The sequence below is a fragment of the Coenobita brevimanus genome, unplaced genomic scaffold, assembly GCF_032717465.1.
Source record: "Coenobita brevimanus isolate Jiangsu-jjx unplaced genomic scaffold, ASM3271746v2 jjx.HiC_scaffold_2577, whole genome shotgun sequence".
Classification (NCBI taxonomy): domain Eukaryota; kingdom Metazoa; phylum Arthropoda; class Malacostraca; order Decapoda; family Coenobitidae; genus Coenobita; species Coenobita brevimanus.
The window spans coordinates 108,718-136,338 of NW_027643519.1; the positions used below are offsets into that span (position 1 = coordinate 108,718).

The following is a 27,621-nucleotide window of genomic DNA, read 5'->3' on the forward strand; positions in this document are numbered from 1 at the left end:
CAACTGCCATTTGCCACGTTATTTAAAAATTTTGTACACCTGAATTAGACTCCCTCGTAGTCTGAACATTTTAAAATTAAATAACTTTCCCGCTTGTAGCAATTTCTTGTGCAGTTGGTTCCTTAGTCTGGGGATCACTTTTGTTAGTCTTCGCTATACTCTCTCTGATTTCTCCATATATTTCTTGTAATAGGGTGACCAGAAATGAACACAGTGCTTCGGAAGCGTGTGCACTAAGCAGTTATACAAGGAATGGATTAATTTCTCTGATCTGCATTCGACAGTTCTGTATGTAAAGGCAGCTTGTACAGTATGTTCGCTTTGTTTAGTTTTTCAATGCACTGTCGCCTGGGCTTTAAAATCAGTTGTTGTTTTTAGAATTTTCAAAGCTCATCTTTGTTAAAATCGTGAGTTGACTGCTGTTCATACTTTTTCTGTTTACTCCCTATGTGTAGAACTTTGCACTTGTCCATTTGTCATGTTTGAGCCTAACGGAACAGTTTATTAAGATCTTTTTGAATCATCAGTCTTTGTTCAGGGATATCCATTGTGTTACTGATTTTTGTATCGTCAGGGACCTTGGATGTTATGCTAAACAAACCTTCGTTAAAGATATATAAGTACCGTTTATTTGAATTAGTATATTTGAATTATTATAGGACCCAAAACTGAACCTGACACTGCTTTTAACATTCATCCAGTCTGATTCCTTCCCGATATTTATAAGTCATTTGCCAACGATCCTAATCCATCTTAGTATTTTTATGATGAGCATTATGATAACAGTGATGGTAATACACGTTTTTTACAGGAAGAGTGTGTGCAGGTGAGGTACACAACAGGTCGCTGGGATGATGTGAGCTGCACCAACGAGTATGGCTTCGTTTGTATGATGAACCAAGGTAGTCTTTAGGAGCCTGAATATTTACTGTATTGTTGAGTAGAAGATGGTGAATGCGTTGACAGTAGTAGGAAAATGAAAGGAGGGAAGGGAGGAAGAGGGGAAGGGAAAAGGAATAGAATGAGCAGGCAGAAGGAAAAAATGAATGAAAAAGGGAAAAGAAAAGAAGAGAAGAATGAAGCGTAGGAGGGAAAAAGGAGGAGGAGGAAATTTAGTAGACAGCAGGAATATATTAATGGAATGGAGGAAAGAAAGGGAGAAGGAAAGTAAGAAAGGAAGGAGAGGAAAAGATAAAGGAAATAGAATGAGTAAAAGGAACTGAACTGACAGGAGCGTGGGAGAGAGGAGGGAATGACAGAAAGAAGTCTAGGTGTGTGATTCGTACCATAGCCTTTCACAGTCTGAGCAGTTGTATTGTAGTTTATGATTGTGTAATTGTACTCCATTCTGTTATAGGTTTAGTAAGTATATCGTCTCTATCTATCTATCTATCTATAGCCCGACGCCCTAATCCCGCAAAGGGTGGCCGCAGACATAACGCCTCCAAGTCGCTCTGTCACCCACCATTTGACTACCCTCCCCCAACTCACCCCCCCCCTCCCTCATGTACCTCTCAGCTCCATCCCTCCACCTCATCCTCGGTCTACCCCTCCCTCTCCCTCCCTCCACCTCACCTACATACACCCTCTTAGTCAGTCTTTCATTCTCCATTCTCTCCACCTCAGTGTATTTCTCCTAATGTTCTCAACCACATCCACATACTCTTTATTAGTCTTAGTATTTGTAATGCACTATGCTGTAGCCATTCATAGCTTAAGAGACTGTACTGCTTTGTATTGTAATCCTTCAGCGTCTGAGTAACTGAATGTGTATATCAATAGAAGGAGGAGAATGAATTTGTGAATAGTTGAGATTACTTGACTAAAATAAATCTAAATCTGTTACATAGGCAAGGGTCATGAAGGCAGATAACCACTTTGGATTTAAGATTTGAGCAGGGGAAAGTCAGTGACCTTCCCTTCGACAGTGAAGAGAAAATGGATCGAGGAAGAGGAAGGGAGGGGGGAGGGAAGAAGGAAAAGGGGGGGGAGACAGGATGAGTAAGTGTGTGATGGTCATGAATCGCTAAGGAGAGCAGATGATTGAATTGTTGGAAGAAACAGAATGGTAAGGAGGGAAGAATAAGGATGGAAGAAGAAAGGAGAGATAGGAAGGAAATGGAAGAAGAGGAGAAGAAAACAGTTAATAGGGAAACAAGAGAAAGAAGGAAATGACGTCAACTGCACTGAGGAATATGGCTGCCTGTGTATGATGAAGTGAGGCAGTGTTTTATTATACTGTGTTCTCATTGGGGTCCCCTGGGTGAGGTAATATTTCCCCAGTATCCCTGCTTGTCATAAGAGGCAACTAAATGGGGCCTTTTTGTCTCTCGTCTTCCTCTCCTTTCTGTCTTCCACGTCTCCTCAGTCCATTCTCCCTTCTTGATATTTCCGTGTTTCTTGCAGTATTTAGTTTCCCTCCAATTCTATCAAGATGGATATTCAGTTTCATGGCAGGGATATTTAAAGGACCGCCCAATGACGTACACCCTTCCTGCTTCCAGTCAAGCTCTTACCTTTTAACTAACCAACCAAGACGTATCATAGCCAAGCCATTTCAGTGACAAACCCACTTTAAACCCCCTACTTCTTCGGTGCCAAAATCACTTCATTGTCAAGCCACATCAATGCCACACCACATTAACGCCACACCACATCAACGTCAGGACCACTACCCTTTTGTTTACCTCTCTCTAGTGCCATGTAGCCATTGTCGTTTGGCGCTATAATGTTCATGTAATCAGTCAGTTTTAGTTGACGTGCAAGAATTTGTTACGCGACTCCCATGGATGCTTATTCACCCTAATGTCCTAATTCTCTGGATAACATCGCGTATGGTGTAATTTACTCCTGCTGCTACGGAGGATAATTCACATAAGATTAGGTTGGGTTGTATTGGATTAGGTTATGATAGACACCGTGTAAACTATCGTATTATTGGCAGATCCGGCCATAGACAGTGACGACCTGGTGCCGTACTGTGGATCAGCATATGGAGTGACCTTCATCTTATACAAGGGTGGATGTTACTGGGCCTCACCTACACCCTTGTCATGGCAGGTAAGTACACACACACACACACACACACACACACACACACACACACACACGATGATGGGGTTGATATGGTGAGCGACAGGGTGTAAAGAATAGGCGGTGTGTCTCCTTGTACCTACGCCTCATTCCCGCCCCAGGGACTCAGTAAGCCTTAGCAGTGTAGTGGTGGTGGGCATCAGTAGCAGCCGTTGTCCTGTTGCCACGTTAGGTTAGAACACTACATCAAGAAAGCGTTTATAGTCATCCGTCACCTGTATTGAAGAAGAAAACTGTACATTATTACTATTATTATTATTATTATTATTATTATTATTATTATTACTATTGTTATTGTTATTATTGTTAATGTTATTATTATTATTATTATTATGGTATGAGGGGCACTCATTATCCACTTAATACCCATCTCTCTCTCTCTCTCTCTCTCTCTCTCTCTTTCTCTCTCTCCAGGTGACTCCGTTAATGCAAGGAAGAAGGTTTTTTATGCAAGGAAACGTAGGCTTGTTCACCAGGTGGATCAGTGAATGGAGAGCCTGAGGTGGTATTGAAGCCTGAAATCACTGAAGATGAAGATTTCAGAGAAAGGAGAAGTGAATGTGACAGCACTGGATGGGAAGACCCTGTCTAACAACAAATGGACAGGTAACATTAGCAAGATGCTGGACATTTGCTACAGAACTTCAAACTGATCCTTCATTCACCAGACTCTCAGTTGGAGAGCCCCTTATTTCACTGAGTGACAGTGTCATAAAGGATCTCTGCTGATCAAGTGTACGGGAATAAGATCACACATGCCACAAGGACAGGAGAACTTCCCACGGATCTGGCCCTTCTTGAAACTGATCCAGTGAGCCATTCAAGGTGGTTGACAACAGCAACAGGCTTTGTCACACATGGGTTTCAAAACATGGCCTTAAAGGTAAAGCCCTTAAAAACTTAAGACTGATTGTGGAATACATTGTTGGTGTGTACAACCCCTTCTGGTTCAACATAAAAGTAAAATGCTCTTGGATAGAAGGCACACGCCACATATTGTTTCAGCTGCGGCTACTTAGGCTGCAAAAGAAGGCTGTAGCGGATGCCATTTTGCCAGCCAACCAGCACTCAGCATGGTATGCATTCAGCGCAATGATAATCCAGACACTCTTGTGCTCAGATGACAGTGAGGAGAGGAGAGCTGATGTCCAAAAGATTGTTGACATGAGAGGTGGAGATGATAACACATTGGGAGATCTTTCTGTACGACCCAGGCAGACACCTTCCATCAACCCCAGTGCTTCTTCCCTGTTGGAGCTGATTGACTGGTCTAACGGGACTACAGCGGAAGTAAAGAAGTTCATTGACGAGCCCATGCAAGTTCCACAGTGACCCTAAAATGCTGTCTATAGAGTGGTGTGTAAAACAAGCCACAGAGGCAGCAGGCAGGGTGTATGCACATGAGAAACCTGAGGGTTATATCAGAAGCCAAGAAACAAGTCGGCAGCTGATGTCCACGAACGAATCAAAGCAAGACCTCATGAAACTTGTTTAAACATTTTTTTAAAACTGATATCATTACTTTCTGATGTTGTTATATGATTACAAGGATATGTTTTATGCTTACTAGGATATGTTTATGAAGAGAAACTAAAATTTTCATAGCTTTACCTGACATTTTGAGAAGCTAGAATTGATATATATTGTTTTCCGAGAGCAGTTTATTTGTTTTTAATCAACCGTAGATTTACTAAGCTTAATGTTGTGCAGTTCCCAGAAGTAATTGCAGATTTTAATTCTTCACCTCCTATAACATATTTTTAAAACCCCCTCACTAAAGAAATTTGCAAAACTTAATTTTCACTTCCCAAAATGACACACACTAAGTTGGAGCCATTATAAAGGAAACAGGTTGATAGTAAAGGTACGTCTGAGAAAGGATGTGTTTAAACTGAGGAAGCAAAAAAAGAAAAATTATATAGTGTGTTTAGAGATGTATGTACCGGTACATGACAAGGGTTGTGTACAATTTCACCATAGTAATGGAAGCAGTGACTCTGCACCTCATGCATCTGTGAAATGCATCTAAAAGATAAAAACAAAATAACTGCACATGGATTTTGCTTATGATGTTGAGGAAAAAAGTTGGTTTTAATTGATGTATGAATTTGTATATCTGTCTCAGTGACTGATCGTTGACATTGTACTTGCTTTTCTGCTTGGCTTTTCTTGTTTCTGGGTGCCATCCATCTCATAATTTAGTGGGCACTGAGATGATGATGATGATGATGATGGTAATAATGATGATAGTTCCATACATTTCAGAGTGAGCTTAGAATTCCATACATTAGTGTGTGAGTTTAGAATTATGATCAGTGTCACTAGGTTGAAATATATAAAGGCCAGTGTTTCATATAATCTTTCAGGCAGCAGAAGAACAGTGTGTGAGTTATTGGTCTCATCTGGTGTCGGTGCTGAGTGTAGGCGAGGACAGCTTCACCTGGGTGCTGGCTCAAGAGAACTCCTTTGCTGAGATGTGGGTCGGCCTCTCCAATAACCAGGCAAGAACATTACTATAGTCTGTTTTAAGTATCCTGGTAAAGACGGCCCTCCCTCCTTGCCACTGAATAACTGATGTAAGTGCAGGGAAGGATTTTATATCAGTTACACATATCACTGTCTACAAATAAATCTGTAATTCCATGGTACAAGTAACTGACTATGCTGATGTTCAAATTACAAAAAGGTATGGACATGCGGAGTGGATGGGTGTCAGTAGGGTAGTGAAAGGGGTGTGTATAGCAAATGTGAAGGTGGGAGATGTGCTGGACCAAGAAAGTGGAAAGATACGGTAAATGAGTGTGAGAAAGTATGGTATGGATGTTGATGAGGTTGGTGAACAGACAAGGAAGGCTTTATTTCAGATTGTTTGATCTGTTTTTTTTTTCTTTCTTTCTTTTTTTTTTTCCTTGTGGCGTCACTATTTCCTCCCCCATGCTCATGTTCCGTCGTGTTCTTACTTATACCATGGTGCACAGTTTCGTATCTCAAAGAGGCGGCTGGGTATATCTGATAATGTAGTACTGTCAGAAGTGTGTCCGGGTCATTTCACTGAAATAGTTAATGAACAAAGTGTCTGATATATTTAATACCAAATCCCTTTAACCCCTTCACCACTATTGCTTAATCAGTGTAGTCTCTTAAACAATGCCATGAAGGTAGCAAATGTGAAAGACCAAAATTTGCTGTTCTCCTTAATTGCCCGCTTGCATCCCAGTTCCATTATGGCGGGCACGCAGCACCGGACTAACCACACACACCCTTGTTAGTTGAATTCTTTAATGCCAGAGACTCCCCATACTCAGAGTTTTTCATATATGCTACTGATCAACTCTGAAACTATCTTCCTCAGTCTATCTTCGCCATGGCCTATGACTCCCATTCGTTTAAATTCAGTGTGTCAAAGCATCTGGAAATGAACAGATCTGGATTTTGGTATTTTTTTCCACAACGTTCTTGCTGTGAGCTTCTTACTGTTATGGCATAAAACGTTTCATATAAAGGTTTCCATCACCACAGCCAAGAAGGAAATATTTACAACCCTTTGCTTATGGTTGTAAATGTTGAAAGGAAGTTACTTTTGGCAACTTCAGCATTATAGATAGTTCATAATCCAAATATATTCAACTGTAGGTAGCAGGAATAAAATTAAAATATATAATCGTGGTGTGAGTAGTCTTGTGATGCAGTATTTATTAACCCACCCGAACCCTACACCAGGACCACCAGGTATTCAAGTGGTCAGATGGGTGGCCAGCTGTGTACACCAACTGGGGGCCCGACCAGCCCAACCTGGACAGCCGCCAGCCTGAGTGTGTGGCAGTGAACGGCACAGATGGGTTGTGGGCCACCCAGTCCTGCAACATCACACTGCCCTTCCTGTGCAAGTATACCAATGGTTAGTGCAAGCATTTTATTTGTTTTAGTTAATTGTGCTCAGTATTGTATACACAACGTTACAACACAACACATATGACGCTGCCTCACTCCAAAACAGACCTGAATGGGAACGATTGTCTTTTGGTGGTAGGAGCAGGTATTATCGCTGATTTATTAGGCATACATTATAATTACCTCCAACAAACAAAGGTGGACGAGGTTCTGTGTTCACCCCTGTTTGTCTGTTTGTTTGTCCACAAGATATCAAGTAAATTTATTGACGGATTTCAAAGAAAATTTTGTGGATATCGGGGTTATAGACCAAGAAAGAGTTTATTAAAGATTGGTGATGATCTGAGTTGTCTTGTATAGGCCTTGTAGGAGGTATGTGCTCTTTGAGTGTGCTTAATTATAATGATGGTGATGATGATAATTATAATAATAATAATAATATTATTATTATTATTATTGTTGCTGCAACTACTACAACCACTTCTCCTCCTCCTCCTCCTATTATTATTATTGTTATTATTATATTTACATTATTATGATCATGATTATTATTTTTATTGCCCTTGATGTTATTGTTCTTATTCTTGTTGTTATTCTTGTTTTAGTAGTAGTAGAAGCAACAATAGTAGTTTTGGGTAGTTCCACTTTTTTTTTGGGGGGGGGTATGTCAGTATTTCTCTCCCTGTAGCACTTCAACACAGTAGAGCTTTCCAAAAATTACTGTAATACAATATGATTGATGGATGGTATGAGTTAAGAGATTGAGTATGTCAGTGGTGGATCTTTCGTGGCGAAAACCGTATTGTCTATCACTAATTAAGTTGTTGGATTCAAGATGTTTAACAATATGCTTATTAATTAAAGTTTCAAATACCTTACCAAGAGAAGATGTGACAGCTATTGGTCTGTAATTGGAGGGGTCAGACGAACTTCCTTTCTTCGGAACTGGGTGGATATTGGCTTCTTTCCATGAATTTGGGAATAAAGAAGTACGTATGCATAGTCTGAATAATTTAGCTAGGACAGAGGCAAGTTCAGGGGAACACTTTTTCAAAACAATTGGCGGAATTCCATCTGGGCCTGGAGCTTTGTTGGTAGGTAAATTGTCTAGGATGGATTTTACGAATCTTGTCTGTATTTTAAGTGGGGCAATTTTGGGAGAATCAAGTTCCAGTACTGAGACATTCTGGCTGGTATCATCTATGGTAGAGTTTCTTGCAAAGGTACTAGCAAAGATATCTGCTTTCCCACTTGGGTCATTTGTAATACTGCCATCTGAAGATTTTAGTGGGGGAATGGAAGATGACTTGTTAAAGTTATTATTGAAAGAATTAAGAGTTGACCAGAATATTCTATTGTCATTAGGGTTGTTAAGTAGTTCTGATGCTTGCTTTTGAAGAAAGTTTGATTTAGATAGATTTAATACAGCTTTTGCATGATTTCTAGCAATTTTTAAATTGGGAGAGTGATTCAGATGTTTTTGATTTTAAGTAAGAGTTATATGCTAATGACTTTTGGGCTGTTGCTCCGGCACAATTGCCATGAATCCATTTTGGAGAGTTTGATCTTTTAGTGAATTGTTGACTTGGTATGAATAAATCCATACCAGCTAGTATTAAGTCGCAGATGTGGGACTGGGTAGAATTGGGATCACTAGAGAAGAAAGACTGTCATGGAACATCAGCAAGATAATTTCTAAATCCATCCCAGTCTGTCCTGTCAAAGTGCCATCGGGTCACCCAGACAGGTTCGGAATGGGGAGGTGTAGGAGAGTTAACTAATGAGGCTTTGATGAGATTGTGGTCAGAGGATCCAAGTGGCGACAGTACCTCTATCCTGTACTGATCTGGATTATGTACATCCTCTCCACTCCATCCCTCTCCTCATCCCCTCCACCTCACTCACAAACTCTTCTAGTCAGTCTCTCATTCTCCATCCTCTCCACATAGCCAAACCATCTCAGAGTATTTCTCTTAACACTCAACCACATCAACACCACAATGCTCCTTTACTTCCTCATTTGTCAGTCTGTCTCTTTGTCTACTTATCTATCTATCTATTGCCAGACGCCCGAGTCCTGTAAGGGGTGGCTACAAACAAATCGCCTCCATGTCCCCCTGTCCCCCTGCCATTTCATTGCCCTGCTTCCAGCTTACACAGTCTTTTGCAGTTAAATTTGTATGTTCATAGTTACGTTCTTTGTTCTTCCAGGTTTTTGTAGCTACACTTTCATGTTCTTTATGTGCTGTGTTCTGTCGGTGTCATATTCTGTGTGTATGTGCTTTTGTCTGCCAACCTTCTTCAGTTATCCTCTGTTATATTCTTCTCTTGACTCAGTGCTTAGCCAGTTTTATAAATCATGGCCTGTATTCTTGTCAGTCAAAGCAGCTCCCTAACACCTCTTCCCAAGTAATTTATTTTGCTTATTACCCCATGCTGTCCTTTTGTCATCATCATCATCATCCGGACCTCCTTTCCCACCTTAGGGCAGGATGAGGATCTGTTCTTTTGTACGTTATTTCAATCATTCTAATACTCATGGTGCAATGTAGGATTGGATGATGAATAAATGAATGAATGAATAAATAATACTATCACCATACTTTTCAAAAAAATATACATAATCCTATTACCCCGCTGTATCCAAAAATAACTAGCTAAGGGCTAGGGAGCTTGCTTAATTGATGAGAATACAAGCCATGTGTACAGTAGCATGGCTCACCTCAGTTTGGGGATTCCTTCAGAAAAAGGATGGCATCATTATTTTGAATTGAGTGATTAAATCCTTCAGCATTTAGCTTCATGTATTGTTTTCACTTCCCTCAGCTAGATATGAACTCAGGGGACTGGTGGTCAGCATCCCCTGAAAGGAGGATGGTGATCTGCTGCTGAGCACTTAACAAAATGCTCCTGTAGACAAGAATACGGGATAATTGATCAGTTAATGAGAGAGCCTTCGTTAGTAGTGGACAGTGGTGTTTAGCACAGGAGGCATTTTAGCACCTGAGTCCTAGTGATGTGTTTTGCTGACCTTACACAACTCTTCTCTTACTGCTGTATGAATGGTGGCAGTTTGTTTGTGATCATAAACAAGGGAACATTGATATGTATAATCCCGTAAGGGGTGGCCATTTGACTTTGAGTTATTTGTTTTCCAGGGAGGGGCACTAACCCTCCACCAACCCACTTGTTGACATGTAGGGAGCATGTATGGTTTGGTTATATGGTTACCACCCAGCGTTGTAAATGGTTTCTTGGCTTACAGGAAATCATTTGGCTTGTCACTCAATGTAAAGCCACCTGTAAAGGAAAGAAAAGCAATAAGAAGTGACAGGAAAGATGGGAGAAATAGGAAGAGAGGAGGACAGGCACAGAAAAGAATGATAAAGGCTATGGAGGAAGTAGGCAGCAAGACATCAAGTGAGTGGATGATAGTCGCCACCACCAACCACGATACAGAAATAAACTGGTAAGAAAGGTGCCTGGGTGCTTCCCCAGCCAGTGGGATTATGACTTTCTTTTATTTAGTCACACTTGTGTAGGAGCTGACTAGCGTGGGCCAGCTGGTCTATTGTAATATAGTACTGGTATTTCTTTGATGGGTGACGGGAGGTTGGGAAACTACAAAATATAAAGGTGGAACCGGCAAAGGCCTACGGTAAGTGAATATGGAGGTAACTGGAGTGAGGTAAGTTGCCTAAAGAATTTAATAATGCTGATCCAAGAGTAGCCCCATACAGCAAGAGAATTGGGCACTACTTGAAAAGTATAAGTAAAGAAGGTTTAAGGTGTTGCAAACACCATAATATGGTGTTCAATTGCTCTGTTTGGGAAACTGAATTTCCTTACGTCTTTATCACCTCTCATCTTATGCAATTTTTTGCAGTGTCCTCTTGATGATGCTTCTCCATATGTTAAGTAATCATTTATGTCTATTTTCTCCTTTCCTGATATGCATTTATATAGCAGTATCATGTCACCTCTTTTCCTTCTCTCCTGTAGTGTTGGTAGATTCAGTTTATTTAGTCTTTCTTCGTAGCTTAGGTCCCTTAAGCTTGGTATCCATCTTGTAGCGGCCTTTTGAACTTTTTCAATCTTGTCTATGTACTTTTTTAGATGAGGACTCCAGACTACTGATGCATATTCCAGGGCTGGTCTAATGAATGATGTTCTTATCCTTCTCAGCATGTCTTCATTTATGTATGTGTGTGTGTGTGTGTGTGTGTAATTCACCGGGTCGTGTGTGTGTGTGTGTGTGTGTGTGTGTGTGTGTGTGTGTGTGTGTTCTTACCTAATTGTATCTTTACAGGAATGAGTCGTACTGTCCCGTGTCTTAAACCATTTTTATCGTACATATCCTTAAATTTATGAATTGTTTTGGCACACACTTTCATCCGGTAGTGAATTCCACTGACCAATTGCCCTATTTGGGAAACTAAATTTCCTTACGTCTTTATTGCCTCTCTTTTTATGCAGTTTTTTGCAGTGTCCTCTTGCTGATGCATCCCCATAGGTTATATACTTATTTGTCTATTTTCTCCTTCCCTGATATGCATTTATATAGTATACTGTATATGATATACAGTATAATCATGTCTCCTCTTTTCCTTCTCTTATATTATAAAAGAAGGAAAAGAGGAGATATGATTATACTGTATATTATATATACTATATAAATGCATATCAGGGAAGGCAAAAATAGACATAAATAAGTATATAACCTATGGGGATGCATCAGCAAGAGGACACTGCAAAAAACTGCATGAAAAGAGAGGCAATAAAGACGTAAGGAAATTTAGTTTCCCAAATAGGGCAATTGGTCAGTGGAATGCACTACCGGATGAAAGTGTGTGCCAAAACAATTCATAAATTTAAGGATATGTACGATAAAAATGGTTTAAGACACGGGACAGTACGACTCATTCTTGTAAAGATACAATTAGGTAAGAACACACACACACACACACACACACACACACACGACCCGGTGAATTACACACACACACACACACACACACACACACACACACACACACACACACACACACGACCCGGTGAATTACACACACACACACACACACACACACACACACACATACATAAATGAAGACATGCTGAGAAGGTTAATATCATTCATTAGACCAGCCCTGGAATATGCATCAGTAGTCTGGAGTCCTGATCTAAAAAAGCACTGATACACACAGGCACTGATACACACTGGCACTGATACACACAGGCACTGATACACACAGGCACTGATACACACTGGCACTGATACACACTGGCACTGATACACACTGGCACTGATACACACTGGCACTGATACACACTGGCACTGATACACACAGCCACTGATACACACAGCCACTGATACACACTGGCACTGATACACACTGGCACTGATACACACAGGCACTGATACACACAGGCACTGATACACACTGGCACTGATACACACAGGCACTGATACACACAGGCACTGATACACACAGGCACTGATACACACAGGCACTGATACACACTGGCACTGATACACACTGGCACTGATACACACTGGCACTGATACACACTGGCACTGATACACACTGGCACTGATACACACTGGCACTGATACACACAGGCACTGATACACACTGGCACTGATACACACTGGCACTGATACACACTGGCACTGATACACACTGGCACTGATACACACAGGCACTGATACACACTGGCACTGATACACACTGGCACTGATACACACTGGCACTGATACACACAGGCACTGATACACACAGGCACTGATACACACAGGCACTGATACACGCAGGCACTAATAGTCACTGATACACACAGGCACTGATACACACAGGCACTGATAGACGCAGGCACTGATACACACAGACACTGATACACACAGGCACTGATACACACAGACACTGATACACACAGGCACTGATACACACAGGCACTGATACACACAGGCACTGATACACACTGGCACTGATACACACTGGCACTGATACACACAGCCACTGATACACACTGGCACTGATACACACTGGCACTGATACACACTGGCACTGATTCACACAGGCACTGATACACACTGGCACTGATACACACTGGCACTGATACACTGGCACTGATACACACAGGCACTGATACACACTGGCACTGATACACACTGGCACTGATACACACTGGCGCTGATTCACACAGGCATTGATACACACAGGCACTGATACACACAGGCTCTGATACACACAGGCACTGATACACACAGGCACTGATACACACTGGCACTGGTACACACTGGCACTGATACACACTGGCATTGATACACACAGGCATTGATACACACAGGCACTGATACACACAGGCACTGATACACGCAGGCACTGATACACACTGGCACTGATACACACTGGCACTGGTACACAGCCACTGATACAAGCACACACCGTAGCACACATTACTGCACTTACACACATGCATATCCACGTTAGACACACACACACACACACACACACACACACACACACACAATACTCTCTAATGGATCTTGGTGTGGAAATGTGTTTATGTAACTGGTGGTGTGGGAGGTTGCCGTGGTAACACACAGGACATCGCACCAGTCAAGCAAAGATTTTCTTAACAATATATTTTTGCATAAGGCTGGTTAATATCCTTTTGTTCACACACACACACACACACACACACACACACACACACACACACACACACACTCATTTACTAACATCCATACCCAAACCTCCATTCACACAGGCTCTGTGATCTTGTCCATCCCTCCACACCCTGTATCCCTCCCCGACACAAACACAGGCTCACCTACGTACACACAGACAACTCAACACACACACACACACACACACACACACACACACACACACACAGGTATACGAGTACACAGAACAGGCGAAACTTGGAATGTGACATCCGTAGACTTTTTTTCAGGCAGCAAAATTTATTAGCGAATATATAGCCGATCGAAAGTTAGGTTAGGTCACTTTGGGCAGGGTTTGGTCTGATTAGGTAATTTTTGGTTGGGTTGGCTTCAGTTCGACTAGATATAGACGGATTAGGTTAGATTGCTTTAGAATACGTCGGTTTTGATAGGTTTTGGGTTGGGTTTTATTTGGTTGGGTTAGGCTGGGTTAGGTTCGATTGGATTAGGTCATTTTAGGCTTGACTGGGTTGGGTTAGGTTGGGTATGGTATGGTTAAGTGAGACTGGGTAGGATTAGGTAGGGTTAGATGGGGTTAGGCTGCTTCAAAGTAGGTTATGTTAAGTATGGGGAGGTTACGTGAGATTGTGAGGTTAAATACAATTGGACTGGGTTAGGTGAGGTTAAGCTAGATTAGGTTGGGTTGATTTAAGTTGGATTAGGTCATTCGAGGTAAGGCAGGGTTTAATTCGTATGAGTCTGGGGAAATAGCAGTCAGATAGATTATTTTCTGGTTAGGAGGGCCGATAGGAGGTTAGTGAGGGATGTTAAAGTTATAGGAAGTGAGGAGTGTGTGCAGCAGCACAAACTATTGATTTGTGATATGGTGCTTAAAGAACAAGTGATGAAAAAGAGGACTTATGTACCTGGGAGGAAAATATGGAAGCTGAAAAACCAAGTAGTAAGGGATGCCTTCTATAGCGAGTTGAGGAGAGTGGTGGCTGAACAGGGAGCTGTAGACAGAGGCGTTAATGAACAGTACAGAGCCCTCAAGAACAATTTTTTGAGAGTTACTGATGTAACATGCGGCTGGACAAGAGGACCACCAAGACATAAAGTAACTTGGTGGTGGGATGAGGGTGTAGAAGCTGCAATTAAGGAGAAAAGAAGGCTTTTCCGGGAATGGAAGAAGGGTGGTAGCAAAGAGGAATATTTGGCTGCCAAGCATAGGGCTAGGAGAGAGGTATACAGGGCAAAGTCTGAGTCACAGAGACAATTACTTGATAACCTAAATCATGGGGAAAGGAAAAATATATTTAGGGTGGCAGGTCAGGTGAAGAGGGATAATCGGGATATCATAGGTGAGCAGTGTGTGAAGAATGATGAAGGAAGGGTAGTGGTGAACAGTGAGGATATTAAAGATGCATGGAGAGAGCATTATAACCGGTTGTTGAATGAGGAGTTTGAGTGGGACAGGGAAGGTTTGGAGCCAGCAGATCCAGTGTCTGGCCCTTGGCCTTTGATTGATACTGTTACTGTGAGTGAGGCAATAGGCAGGATGAGGGTGGGGAAGGCAGCAGGTGTGTCTGGGTTGACTGCCGAAATGTTGAAGGCCTCAGGCGATATAGGGGTGAGTTTAGTCACTGACCTGATAAATAGGATTATTTATGAGTGTGTTGTCCCAGATGATTGGCTTAAGAGTGTAATTGTAAATGTGTATAAAGGGAAGGGTGATGCCCTGGAAAGAGGAAATTATAGAGGTATAAAGCTTTTAGATCAGATAATGAAGTTAATGGAGAGAGTTTTAGAAGGTATGAATAGAGAAAGAGAGAATATTGATGAGATGCAGTTTGGGTTCATGCCAGGTAGGGAGACCACTGATGCCATATTCATTGTTCGACAGCTTCAGGAAAAATATATTGGTAGGAGAAGGGATCTTTATTTTGTTTTTGTTGATTTGGAAAAGGCCTTTGACAGAGTCCCTAGAGAGGTGGTGAAGTGGGCAATGAGAAAGCTTGGCTTGGAGGAGTGGCTGGTTAGGGTGGTTATGGCCATGTATGTGGGTGCTCACACCCAGGTGAGAGTTAATGGAGATTTGAGTGATGAGTTTTCCGTGAATGTTGGTGTGCATCAGGGGTCAGTCTTGAGTCCCATGTTGTTTATCATGGTACTTGGAGCCCTTTCACGTGACTTTAGAAACGGACTCCCGTGGGAGTTGTTGTATGCTGATGATTTGGTGTTGATTGCAGAGAATGAAAGGGAGGCGGAGGAAAGGTTTAGGAAGTGGAGAGATGGTATGGGGCAAAAGGGTTTAAGGGTAAATGCAGATAAAACAAAAGTGATGATATCTAGGGTTGGTGGCGGTACTGTCAAAGACGAGGGAGAGTGGCCATGTGCAGTTTGCCACAAGGGCGTGGGAAGTAATTCCATGTTGTGCGGTGTGTGTGATAAATGGGTGCATAAGAGATGTAGTGGTATCAGAGGTAGACTGCGAGATAATGCTGATTTTATGTGTACGGCGTGCCGGGGTGAGCAGGTGGCTGCTTTTGTTTCAGGATTCTGCCTCACCTCATTTTGCTAGGTGGAATAAGGTTTAGGATAATAATGATGGTGATAATTATGGTCGTTTAAAATGTCTGGGTTTTATATTGCTTACATATTACCATTTATACTTCACAAAAGTATTAACTTTTCATTGTGGTCCAATATCCATTATTTCTTAGTTTTGATTTGTGTATGGTGGTCATCTCCAGGGTGGCCTAATTTTTTTTTTCTTCTCTCCATCCATTGAGAGATTGAGCCAGGATTCCAGGGGCATGAATGATGTGTAAGCAATTGTGTAACCCATTTCAGTGGGCACACGGTTAGTAGTTCTCTCATGTTCATTCTTTTTCCTTTGTTTCTGGATCCTGCCTCACTCTTTAGGTGAAAAGTTAGGTCTGGGTGTTGGTGATGATGATGTTGATATGTCCTGTACAGTTTCAGATTTGTGTATGGTGGTGACTCCAAGATGGCCTACAAACTGCTGGAGCTGAACAACATGGGTGTGTACTGGGACACCTCCACCACCATCTTCAGTGAAAACACATTGGAAGAGCTGGCGGTACGTGCCAAGTGACGGATAGCAGCACCTGGAATTGCTAGCAAACTTATATAATCAGTTCCCTGTTGACATCGTTGTGCAGTGATACTGATGTAATCTAGGTTATACAAATATCCCATAGCTCTTGAGCCTGTCCCCCAAAAGGAGGATGGTGGACCGCAGGGGAAGGGCAGCTTTCATCCTGCGCTCCGCTAGGTTCACATTTAAATGAGTCCGAGGCCATGGCAACAGCACCATAACAATACATCACATCATCCAGTTCTTATTGCTCCAGTAAGAGCATAGGGCCAGGCTACTCAGTCCAGACATTACAGGCAAGAGTGACCAGTTGCATTTCCCTGAGTGGCATAATGTAAGCAGTAAACCTCACCCACCCTCAGAGGTAGACCCTTATTGATCACATCTAGTTGGAGACCATTAACTTCCTAGACCACCAGATATCTTTTGACAGGATAATTACTAACAAATGATGTAATAAAGGGTTTGCTGGATAACAGGAAATATTTAATTTGTCACTCAGTGTACACCTATGGATGGTGATTGCCCCCATCTACCACAGCAACAAATAATTTTTACGGGAGAGACGGGAAAGAGTATGCACAACCTTCCCATATCTCCTGTTCTTGCTGCAGAAATAAGTCTTAGTTGTGAGGAGAAAATTGTCTTAAATTGTTTTGTGATTCATCACCTACATAAGAGTTGGTGAAAAGAGATAGACCAAGTGCAACATATACAGATAGATCAATTCTAATGGATTTTCATATGGCTGACATTGAGTTACAATTTAGATTTTGTATGGGTGGGACAGAGACAAAAGCAAGAGTGTAAATTACCGTGAGCCGGGGTGAATTCGGACACGGGGTGGTTTCGGACGAAATTCTTTTGCATACTACAGTATTAAGTCCTCATTACTGTAAACAGAAGAAAGATATCGTATATACCTGTTAAACTGATGACATATTTGCATAGGTTTTGTAAAATGTTATGTATAATTATCTTTTTAAAATATTATGTTCCACTGGTGAATATATTGTAAAAAAGACAATGCTATTTTTTGGTGAAAAAATGAATACGGGAAAACTTGGTCTGGTGTGAACGAATCATAACAAACCGCACGCTTATACACATTTAGAGGTTTACTTTAACGTCTAACTTGAAGATTGGAACAGAGAAAGGGTTAAAATCTGCATTTTAAATGTATGTAAACATGACATGAGTGAATGTGTACGCATTTTTGGGATTTAAAGGGGTAACTTCGGACAATGGATATTTAAAGGGTTGAGGTCAGACAGCATATCTAATTTGCTTTTTTTATATGTAATAAAACATATTTTGTACAATGTACACAGTCTGCATGCTTATCTTTGTTTTTGCTGCTAAGAAATATGATGTGAGAACACATATTATTTAAGTTACCATATGGTGGTACCGGTATGATATCCTTATAGTTCGTCTCCACTCCCTCCTCTTGTTCCTCATTCCTAACTCCTGTTTCTCCTTCCCAAGCTCCTTCTCTCATTCCTTCCCAAGCAGTGTGTGTGCTTCACCATTCTTTAGCTCCCTCTCCCTCCTTCCCTATCCCTTCTGTTCCTCCATTCCAAGTTCCCTTTAATTAGGCATTTAAATAGCCGGCACGCTTTAAACCGTCCGGTCAGTCAGTCACTGACATTTCGTGCCTTTAACCTTCACGACATAGCGTGGGAATGTACTCCCTATAATGTATATGTATAATCAACTAAACTGGGGTTGTAAGTCAATGGAAAATTTATTTTTTCATCTATTTTTGCTATATATCACTACTTTGATGGGTTACTGTGTAATTTTTCTGTATTTTTTTGTATTTTTTTCAGCAATTTTTTTAAAAGTCGCGCAGTGTCCGAAGACCCCCCAGAACTGTCCAAACATTCAGCTGAGCTACTAGGGGCCCATTTCAGTGCATTTCTAATGAGTGTCCGGGGTCACCCCAAGGCAGTCCGAAGTCTCCCCAGTCCGGGGTGACCTCGGACACCTATAAAATATTTTACTACGTCTAGATGGAGATACTGAGATTATCTGGCTGTTAGATACTTACAGGTTATTGGCTCACGTACGTATGTAATACTTAACATCAGTATTTTGGCCAAAATAAATTGTGTCAGGATGAAATAACCTTCAAAATCGTACGAAGTCACCCCGGTTCACGGTATGTATGCAGCAATGCCTCATTACCCATTTTTGACATTCTTTTTTACTACAGTATTAAGTCCTCATTACTGTACAGAAAAAATTGACTGTGAACCTGTTAATCTGATGACATATTTCATATTTTATTCTTGGTGCCACCGGATGATTTTTTCAATTTTGGAGTCTTATGTACTAAATGGGCAATTGAAAGCTATAAATTAACCCATTCAGTTCAGTAAACTATATCCTAAGTTGAATGAAATCATGTGGAAATAGAAGGAATATATGTTATCAGACCGAAGAGGTTAAAGTGTCATTGCTACTTTGAAAACCCAGTTAACCCCTCAAGACCGATGTCGCACGATCGTGCTTTTCTGTAATATGACACGCCAGCCTATCCAGCACGATCGATAAAGACACAAAAAAACTGGGGGAGGGTAACTCCGCCCCTTTGGTGACGTATATGGAATCAGACCAATGAGAGCTAGAGTGTCTGGGGTGGTATGGCATGATTGGCCCCCTAAGGAGGGGGAGAAGGAACCCCCCCCCCACCACTGTCACTTTAACTCCCTCAGCCCCATTGCATCATCTCCACATTGTTCCCTCCCAACCAACCATACCCCAACATACCTCCTACAGCAGTGTGTGTGCATAGCAACCATTCTCCCCTCGCCTTCCTCTCCCTCCCTCCTCCCCTATCCCTCCTCCCATATCCCTCCCTCCTCCCCCTCTCCAGCCACACACACTCCACCTCCACTTTTCGCCTGGCTTGTTTTGTTGCTATGGGCATATGCCACACTGACATTTCATGCTTAGGGAACACTTCACATTGACATTAGTTATGTATACATAATTATTTACCATAAATAATGGATTTTCTGTACATTTTTTATTTTTTCCCATGGGGGGTGTGTAAATTCAGTCTCTTGAAATGTCGAAGAAAAATATTTACCTTGGTGATAGTCGAAAAATCGACCCTGTTTTGCAGCTGGAGGGACAGACCTGCTGAGCGAATTGCATACTTTAGGGGTTAATCATTATCCCAGTATGCTACTTGCAGTTGAATGGAGAAAATTTTGATAAGCAGAGCTGTGATTGATAATTGGATTTGGGTGCATATAGATTAGGATAAAGATGTGAGAATGTGCTGGAGTTGGACTTGATGAGTGAAGTCTATCTATCTATCTGTCTACCTACAGCCAGCCATCATAATCCCATAAAGGGTGAACATTTGTCTTTTGAGTCAGTTGTTTTACAGGAGGGGGCACTAACTCTCCTCCAACCTACTTTTTTTGAGATGTTGGAAACACATGTGAGTTGGTTATATGGTTACCAACCAATACTGTAAATGGTTTCCTGGCTTACAGGAAACCATTAGGGTTGTCACCCAGTGTAAAACCACCTGAATGAGAAAGAAGACTAATAAAAAGTGACAGGAAAGGTGGGAAATTGGAAGAGAGGAGGGCAGACACAGAAAAAGAATGATAAAGGTGAAGGAAGAAGTAGGCAGCACTGCAGCGTGAGTGGATAATGGTTCCCACCACTTACCACAACGAGTGAAGTGCTGTATAGTATTTATGGATAGCTCTAATTTTACGTCAGGGAAGTATTTTACCTTTTTCCACACAGTTTGCACTGTAAATTGGGAAAAAGTGGTAAATCATTTTTTTTTAATTTCTCTAAGTTTACTGTGGATTTACAGGGAAACTAAATTCTGTATTTAAAAAGTGGCAGCAAGAATTTACTGTAGGATTCATGTGACTGACTACATTCTTTTCAGTTTGTTTGTTATTTGTTTAGCATGATAGCTGATTGTTTCAAACCAACATTTGTTGCAAGAACAAGTTAATCAGTTGAATCACACTGACTGGAAGACAGTTACCTGTGAGGTGGAGCCATTAACATTATATAAATGCTGAATGCCGAATGATTTTTTATGTATGACATATTTCACTATGCACTATTCATATTTTTGCAGTATGATGGATGAATGGATGAATATTTCTTCTCTTTGTGGACCCTACCCATCCCAGTTACTGTACTTGAAGGAGATATCCCATACACTGACTTACACACCATTTAAGTCCTTCACTTAATTTATAAAGGCTCATACATGCTTGCATGCATTGGCCCATGTTGCTTGATAGTCCCTGTGCATGCTGCTCGAGATATAGCAGCCTCTCAATTCAGTGCCTTACCCCTGAGGTCATGCTCTGTGGTCCTGTCCCAAGTTTTTTTTTTTTTTTTAGTCTACCTCTCACAACTCCATTCTCTTAGTATCCAGTTATGCCTTTGGGTCTATTATGTCGGATAATCAAGGGATTACTGTATGTAAAAATCCTTTCCTTGCAGAGCAACATGCAGTCATCTATTTGTAAACGTGATCATGAATATATCCTGTCTCCGGTGAGCGCCAAAGCATGTGTGAAGCGAAACCTTAGTGAGGTGCCACTGCGTTCTCGCTCATCCCCGCGCTTCACCTGTGACCTCAAGCTGGACAAATTCCCTCTCAGCCTCAGTGACTCACAGTACCGCCAGGCTGTCAGGTGGGTAAAGCTAAAGGTTAAAGTGGACACAGATGCCATGAATAGCTTAGCCACAGTGCTCAGTTCAGTTACTTGAACGTTTGAGCATCTAAAGAGATATTCATCCTCTCTCATGGGATACAAGGCCACTGTATGATTCAGTTTACTACAGTTAGGTTTTAGTGAAGGTTTTACCCATAGGTTTTACACTAGGTACTCATTCTGCCAACAAACCAATAAAGGGTGGATGAATACCTAAGTCAGGAGGCAACAGCTGCCTGCCCCAGGTTTGAAATCCTGGTGTTGTCTGGCTGATAGATGTAGCCAGCAGTACTTACCACTCAGCCAGCCTAATGTTGACAGTAATACGAGGTGTGATCAAAAAGTTCCAAGACTGCTCTTGTTGCGAATGAATAGAGTGCGGCTCAGTCATGCGAGAGAGCAGGGGCGAGCAGTAACTTTCACGAGTCAGTGCGCTGCCAGTGTCATGCTGTCAGCACCAGAACCTGTGTTACATGTTTTTGTGACACATGCACGTGCTCATTTGCAATCTTTATGGACCTCAAACTTGAGCAGAGGGCAGACGTCAAATTCTGTGTCAAACTCAGAGATTGACAACAGAGACCCACGATATGCCTCAGCAGGCCTACAGCAATGAAGCAGTGAGCCAGGTGAGGTGTTTTGAGTGGCACTTGTGCTTCAAAAGGGACAGAACATCACTGGAAGATGGTGAGAGGGCGGGGCGACTCACCACAAGCAGAATCCCTTAAAATGTGGAAAAAAATTCGGCGAATTGTGCGTGAGGATTGTCGGATCATTACTTCATTGTCGTAGGCCTGCTGAAGCATTTCAAGGGTCTCTGTTGCAGATTTCCGGAGTTTGACACAGAATTTGCTGTTTGCTGTTTCAAGTTTGAGGTCCATAGTGAAGTCACAAATGAGCACATGCACATGGTCACAAAAATGCATGTAACAGTGGTCCTGATGTTGACAGCACAACCCCAAGTGGCATACTGACTCATGAAGGTTACTGTTTGCCCCTGCTGTGCGCGAATGACCATGCCGCACTCCATTCATTTACAGCAGTAACAGTCTTGGAACTTTTTGATCATACCTCGGGTGTTTAATTAACTCTGCCACTGAGGTGCAAAAAGGTGGCACTGTTATGTCTGATGTATAGTCATTTCACACAGAGTTGTTTCATCTTTAAGTTCCTGATAAATTACCAACTCTTTTTCAGTTAAAATTGTTTTTCATTTATCCTAGAGTTGTTTTGAAATAAGGTATAAATGTTGTTTTGTTCGTGTAATCCCTCAGTTTTAAGTCAGAATCATGTCTCACGTATGGTAAGTTGTTTTTGCTTTAATTAACTTTACCATAATACACTTCCTTGACTTAAACCTCTTTTGCTTCTAGAGTCTGATTTTTTGACCATCCCCTCATGCTGGTGGTGCTGGAGGTGTCTTTTCAGGTTCTAAAAATGTTTATTATTTTTTTTTCTCCTTTGGCACCTTTCTGTAGCATTATCACTGTTGCAGTGATAAACACTGGCCTTGTCTCTAGGGTTTACTCAACACAAAATCCATATAGCAAATCTGTAACAAAAGAGAGAAAACATTATAGGAATTACAAGCGCAAAACAAACATAAACAGCACTCACTGGCAGTTCTACCCTGGCAGTTACTGCATTACAACGTATAACAGCATCTCCATAAGTATTACAATATCTGTGTTACTTAATAATAATAAAATGCCAATGATAAATAAATACCGAAACATACCTGTAATGGACATATCAATGAATTATGTAGAGTACTCACAGCAATACACCCAAACAACAACCATCTTTATCAGGGAGTAGACTGTAGCACCAGTTGATCAAGGCAGTACTCCCAAGGTGGATAGAAAACTGGTGACAGAGAGAGCTGGAACTCCTGTTTCATCAGCCCTTGGGACTAGATCCTGACCATCCCCCTTTGCTGAACTTTTTCAGTGTTTCAGTGAGACAGAGAGTAGGCCAGCATACTCTCAAATACAAGTTTCTCTAACTGTCAACACCAAACTACATGCATATTACACACTACCCTTCCTGTTCAAAATTTTAAAAAATGGCATTGTTCAGCCAAGCCTCAGAGTCCCCTGGGGGGGGGGGGAGACCATAAATACCTCCACTATCTGCCCCTCTCCTGGTGATGACTCAATGAGCTGCCTGGAACCACTGTCTGACTCACTTCTTCTTCATTATAGGTAGCTGTGAACCCCATACATTGTATTGTTCATAAAGGCTCCAGCATGCTTGCATGCATTGGCCTTAGTCACCTAATGGTGGCTGTCCATTCTGCTCAGTATCTGGCAACCTTCTTGTTTAGTCTTCTATCCCTGATGTCACACTCTATGACCTTGTCCCAGGTCTTTTTTGGTCTGCCTCTCACAACCCTACCCTCAGTGTTCACACCACTCACCCTTTGCACCCAATTATCCTCCGTCCTCTCAGCATGCCCAAACTATCTCATTCTACCCCTCCTTATCACAACACCAGTACATTTAAACCTTGCAGACTGGACTGAATAGTAAAAGTAACTAAGACACAGTGACTCAGATTTATTAAAATTTACACTCCAAGGAAGAACACTAACTGAAGCCATACTTTCAGGTGGACCAAAGAGTATGACCGTCTGAATAAGGCTCGGTTGTATCGCAAGTGGCGGCCATCTTGCACTGTGAAGGAGAACCCATATGACTGGTGGCAGTATCCCATTCAGTGCCACCTTGATCGGATCCACCGCACCTATAGTGGACGCAACTGGGAGGCGGCAGGACAGCGTGCACGTGATATTGTGCATTATGTGGATGTGTACTGTGAGCATTTGAAGAACCCGGCTACTGTGTTGACGGACCAAAAGGCACTCAAACTTCGAGTAGAAAAGGGGATGAACTTCAGTGAACTGCGTGCACTGAGGGAAATTGCCATGGCTAGGGTAGGAAGGGAGATGCAGGCTTCAGATGAACCCTGTATCACGACATCACCCATAGCATCACCCACAAGCCTGGCTTCCCAAGCCGGCCAGTCCACCTCCCCTACACAGAGTGGTGAGGGCCTGTTGCAACGGTGGTTCCCCACGTGGGGGGGCTGGTACGCAACAACAGCCCCCACTGTTGAACCCAGTACCTCTCACACACACACAGGTGACTTTCCCTCCCCATATCACGCCGAACCCCAAGACATAGCTGGCAAAAGCAAGATACAAGAAGGAAAAGGAGGAGGAGGAGGAGGAGGAGGGGGGTCACTGGAGGAAGAGATTCTGTATGTTCTCTCTGACTCCGTTGAGAACAATACGTTTATGAAGCGAGATGCAGTGTTCTGTCAGCTTAGCTTTACCCTGAAGCAGAGCACCTTCACTTTGTCATCACACACTACCCAAGATGACAAGGACAAGAAGTGAGTGTTGATTTACTTTATAAGAGAACAAGATATATGAAGTTAGTGCTTGTTTACTTTCCTATTTCCTCAGTACTCCATTAATGTATGTGTATGAGGCATCAGTATAGCATGAGATTGAAAATTTGAGAATGGTAATATATATATATGTGTATGAGGCATCAATATAGCATGAGATTGAAAATTTGAGAGTGATAATATATATGTGTATGAGGCATCAATATAGCATGAGATTGAAAATTTGAGAATGGGAGCTGTGGAAATAAAAATGTAATGGAATTATTGTAGGTTGTGTGGCTAGGTTGGATGAGATAAATTTAGTACAGAAATACCAGAAGATATAGACGAAGGAAGTCATTAGATCAGCATGTAGGAATAGTTGTTAAATGGTATGGCTACAGAGGGAGATGAATAGAAATAAATTGGTGAATATGGGATGTGTGTACGGGTAGCTTGGAGGGAAGGAGAAGGCATGGAACACTAGGAAGAAAATAGCTTAGTGTGGCAAGTGAATTTGTGAACAAGCAAGATAAGGACATTGAGCAGGCAGAAACATTGACAGACCAGAAAGTAATGGATGAAGTGTGAATGGAGATGCACAGTGCAAGGGATGCATCCCATTTTTAACTTACTTTTCAATAGAATGGTGTCTGCTGGAAGTCTTGGGAGAACGCCACAGTCAGATGAAGTGCATAGTGTGGATAATCTAGGCCTGTGGAGAGGAATAAAATAACTGAAGGCTTGAATGGACTTACAGCCCATTTCACTAGGCACTGTGTCGTTAGGTCTCCTACTTTTATGCCCTTCTTTTCCTACTGCTAGATCTTACCCACCCCATTTACAAGGGAGTTTTATTTATTTTTCATTGATTTTATTTTTTTATTTTTTATTTTTTAGCTAATCACAATTTGCCATGCACCTTGTAATTGCTATAAATTGTAACTACTGGTAACCTGATCAGAGCAATGTATGACTGTGTAACTTGGATATTGTTTACAATTTTGATGTTGCATGTCCATTGCTAGTAAATCATCATCATCATACTTATTGATCAATAATGGCATATTATGGGTATAGCATATTGTAATTTCCTTTGAAAATTTAGAAACCAGTTATTAGGCAGTACATTGTAAGTAAATATTATCATTATACTTATAACTAATTCAAACTGTATGTACTTTAACAGAACTGACCTGTTTGAGCTTGAACTGGCCAATGTGAAGATGGCATTAGAGTCTCGACCCAGAAGTAAATGATACAAGTTTGACATTGAACTTGGCTCACTTAACCTCAGGGACAAGGTAAGGAAACACGTATATTTATGCCTAGAAACCATTAGCCATCCTCATATTTGTTTGCCCTTTAACCTGGTGGCAGCTTTCCATGTATCACGATCATGTGTCATTTTCCTAGTCGTCCCGTGACCCAGAGGTCTCCACATATAACCTCATCCTGTATCTTACTCATTCTGCTTTTGAACATTCTTCCATCAGCATTCACACCTGTGACTCTCCACAGCTAGTCATCCTCTTGTGTAATCTTTACTAATGGATTCGTGGTATTTATGAGTACTTTGTGCAGAGTACTTGCCTGGGAACAGTTGCTGCAGCTGAGAGAGAAAATAATAACAATACAATATCCCTTGAGGACAGGGGCGTGGGAAGCACGTAGGTTGCAAATGGTGATACAGTGTATAGTAAATATAATTACTTTCATTCATTCATTCATTCATTCATCATCTAATCCAGTGTTGCCCCATGAGGAGCATAGGAGCCTGGGGTGAGGCAATTGGTCCTGACATTTAAGATGAGAGTAACCAGCCTCACTCATCCCTGAGTGGCATTATGTGAGCATTAAACCTCAACCATCCCTTGGATGTAAACTTGCACCGCTTCAATCCGATTGGAGTGCCTTAATTGCCCACTAAACCACCAGGTGCCATAGTTTGGTTATATGGTTGCCACTCAGCATAGTACTGTAAATGGTTTCCTGGTGTACAGGAAACCATTTGGCATGTCACTCAATGTAGAGTCACCTGTAGACAGAAGGAAGAGGAAAGAGTGAAGGAAAGACAGACTGAAGAGAAAGGATAGAAAGAAGGAATAGAGGAAACGACAGGCATCCGAGAGCAGCACTACATCGAGTGAATGGATGGTGAGCGCCCCCACCAACCACTAAGATATTATTTGTAGATATATATTAGTGGATCATTCATGACCTGTTCCTGGATTCCATCTGTAGGAGATGGTAGCTCCATGTTAATCATTTAAGTTTATTGTAACAAAAGTACTATGTTTAATTTAAATGATTGTAATAAGAGTGTGTGACTTTTTAAAAGCATTTTGCAGGAAATAAAAAAAATGGATTTGTCAGAAAGAGATCAAAGATAACAGTCTGTGTACAGTAATTGTGTTTTCTACAGGTAACACAGGATACTGCATTCCCACTGTTGGTGTCACCGCAGAGCAGGACCCCAGTACCCACACTAACCCCGTCTGCTACGCTGTCCAGCCTGGCCCGCCCCTCAGTCATGTATGCTCGCCTCACCAGCATTGTGTCGCCCACACCGCCACCACAGGTTGAAGGACCGCTGTTCTCACTCACCTATGAGAGTTGGCCATTTAACTCAAAGGCTGACCACAGGTAAAGGAATGCTATTGTAATCTGTCATGAGATGACAAAATTCAGATATATGCTGTTTGTAAATTCATATACTGCATTTTAACTTAGAGTATATG

General features: G+C 41.7%; 1 protein-coding gene across 1 annotated transcript in view; it reads left to right on the plus strand.

The window, feature by feature from the left end:
- LOC145389876 (intermembrane lipid transfer protein VPS13D-like) overlaps positions 1-27,621 on the plus strand; it is a gene marked incomplete at its 3' end in the record, with an annotated part of 111,456 nt that overhangs the window by 8,844 nt on the left and 74,991 nt on the right. Inside the window, 11 exon segments of the mRNA XM_080265003.1 lie at positions 812-902; positions 2,945-3,060; positions 4,099-4,413; positions 5,460-5,594; positions 6,814-6,991; positions 16,508-16,517; positions 16,634-16,757; positions 21,273-21,466; positions 24,098-24,883; positions 26,070-26,184; positions 27,306-27,526. Coding sequence (XP_080121129.1) covers positions 812-902; positions 2,945-3,060; positions 4,099-4,413; positions 5,460-5,594; positions 6,814-6,991; positions 16,508-16,517; positions 16,634-16,757; positions 21,273-21,466; positions 24,098-24,883; positions 26,070-26,184; positions 27,306-27,526 — 2,285 coding nt within the window.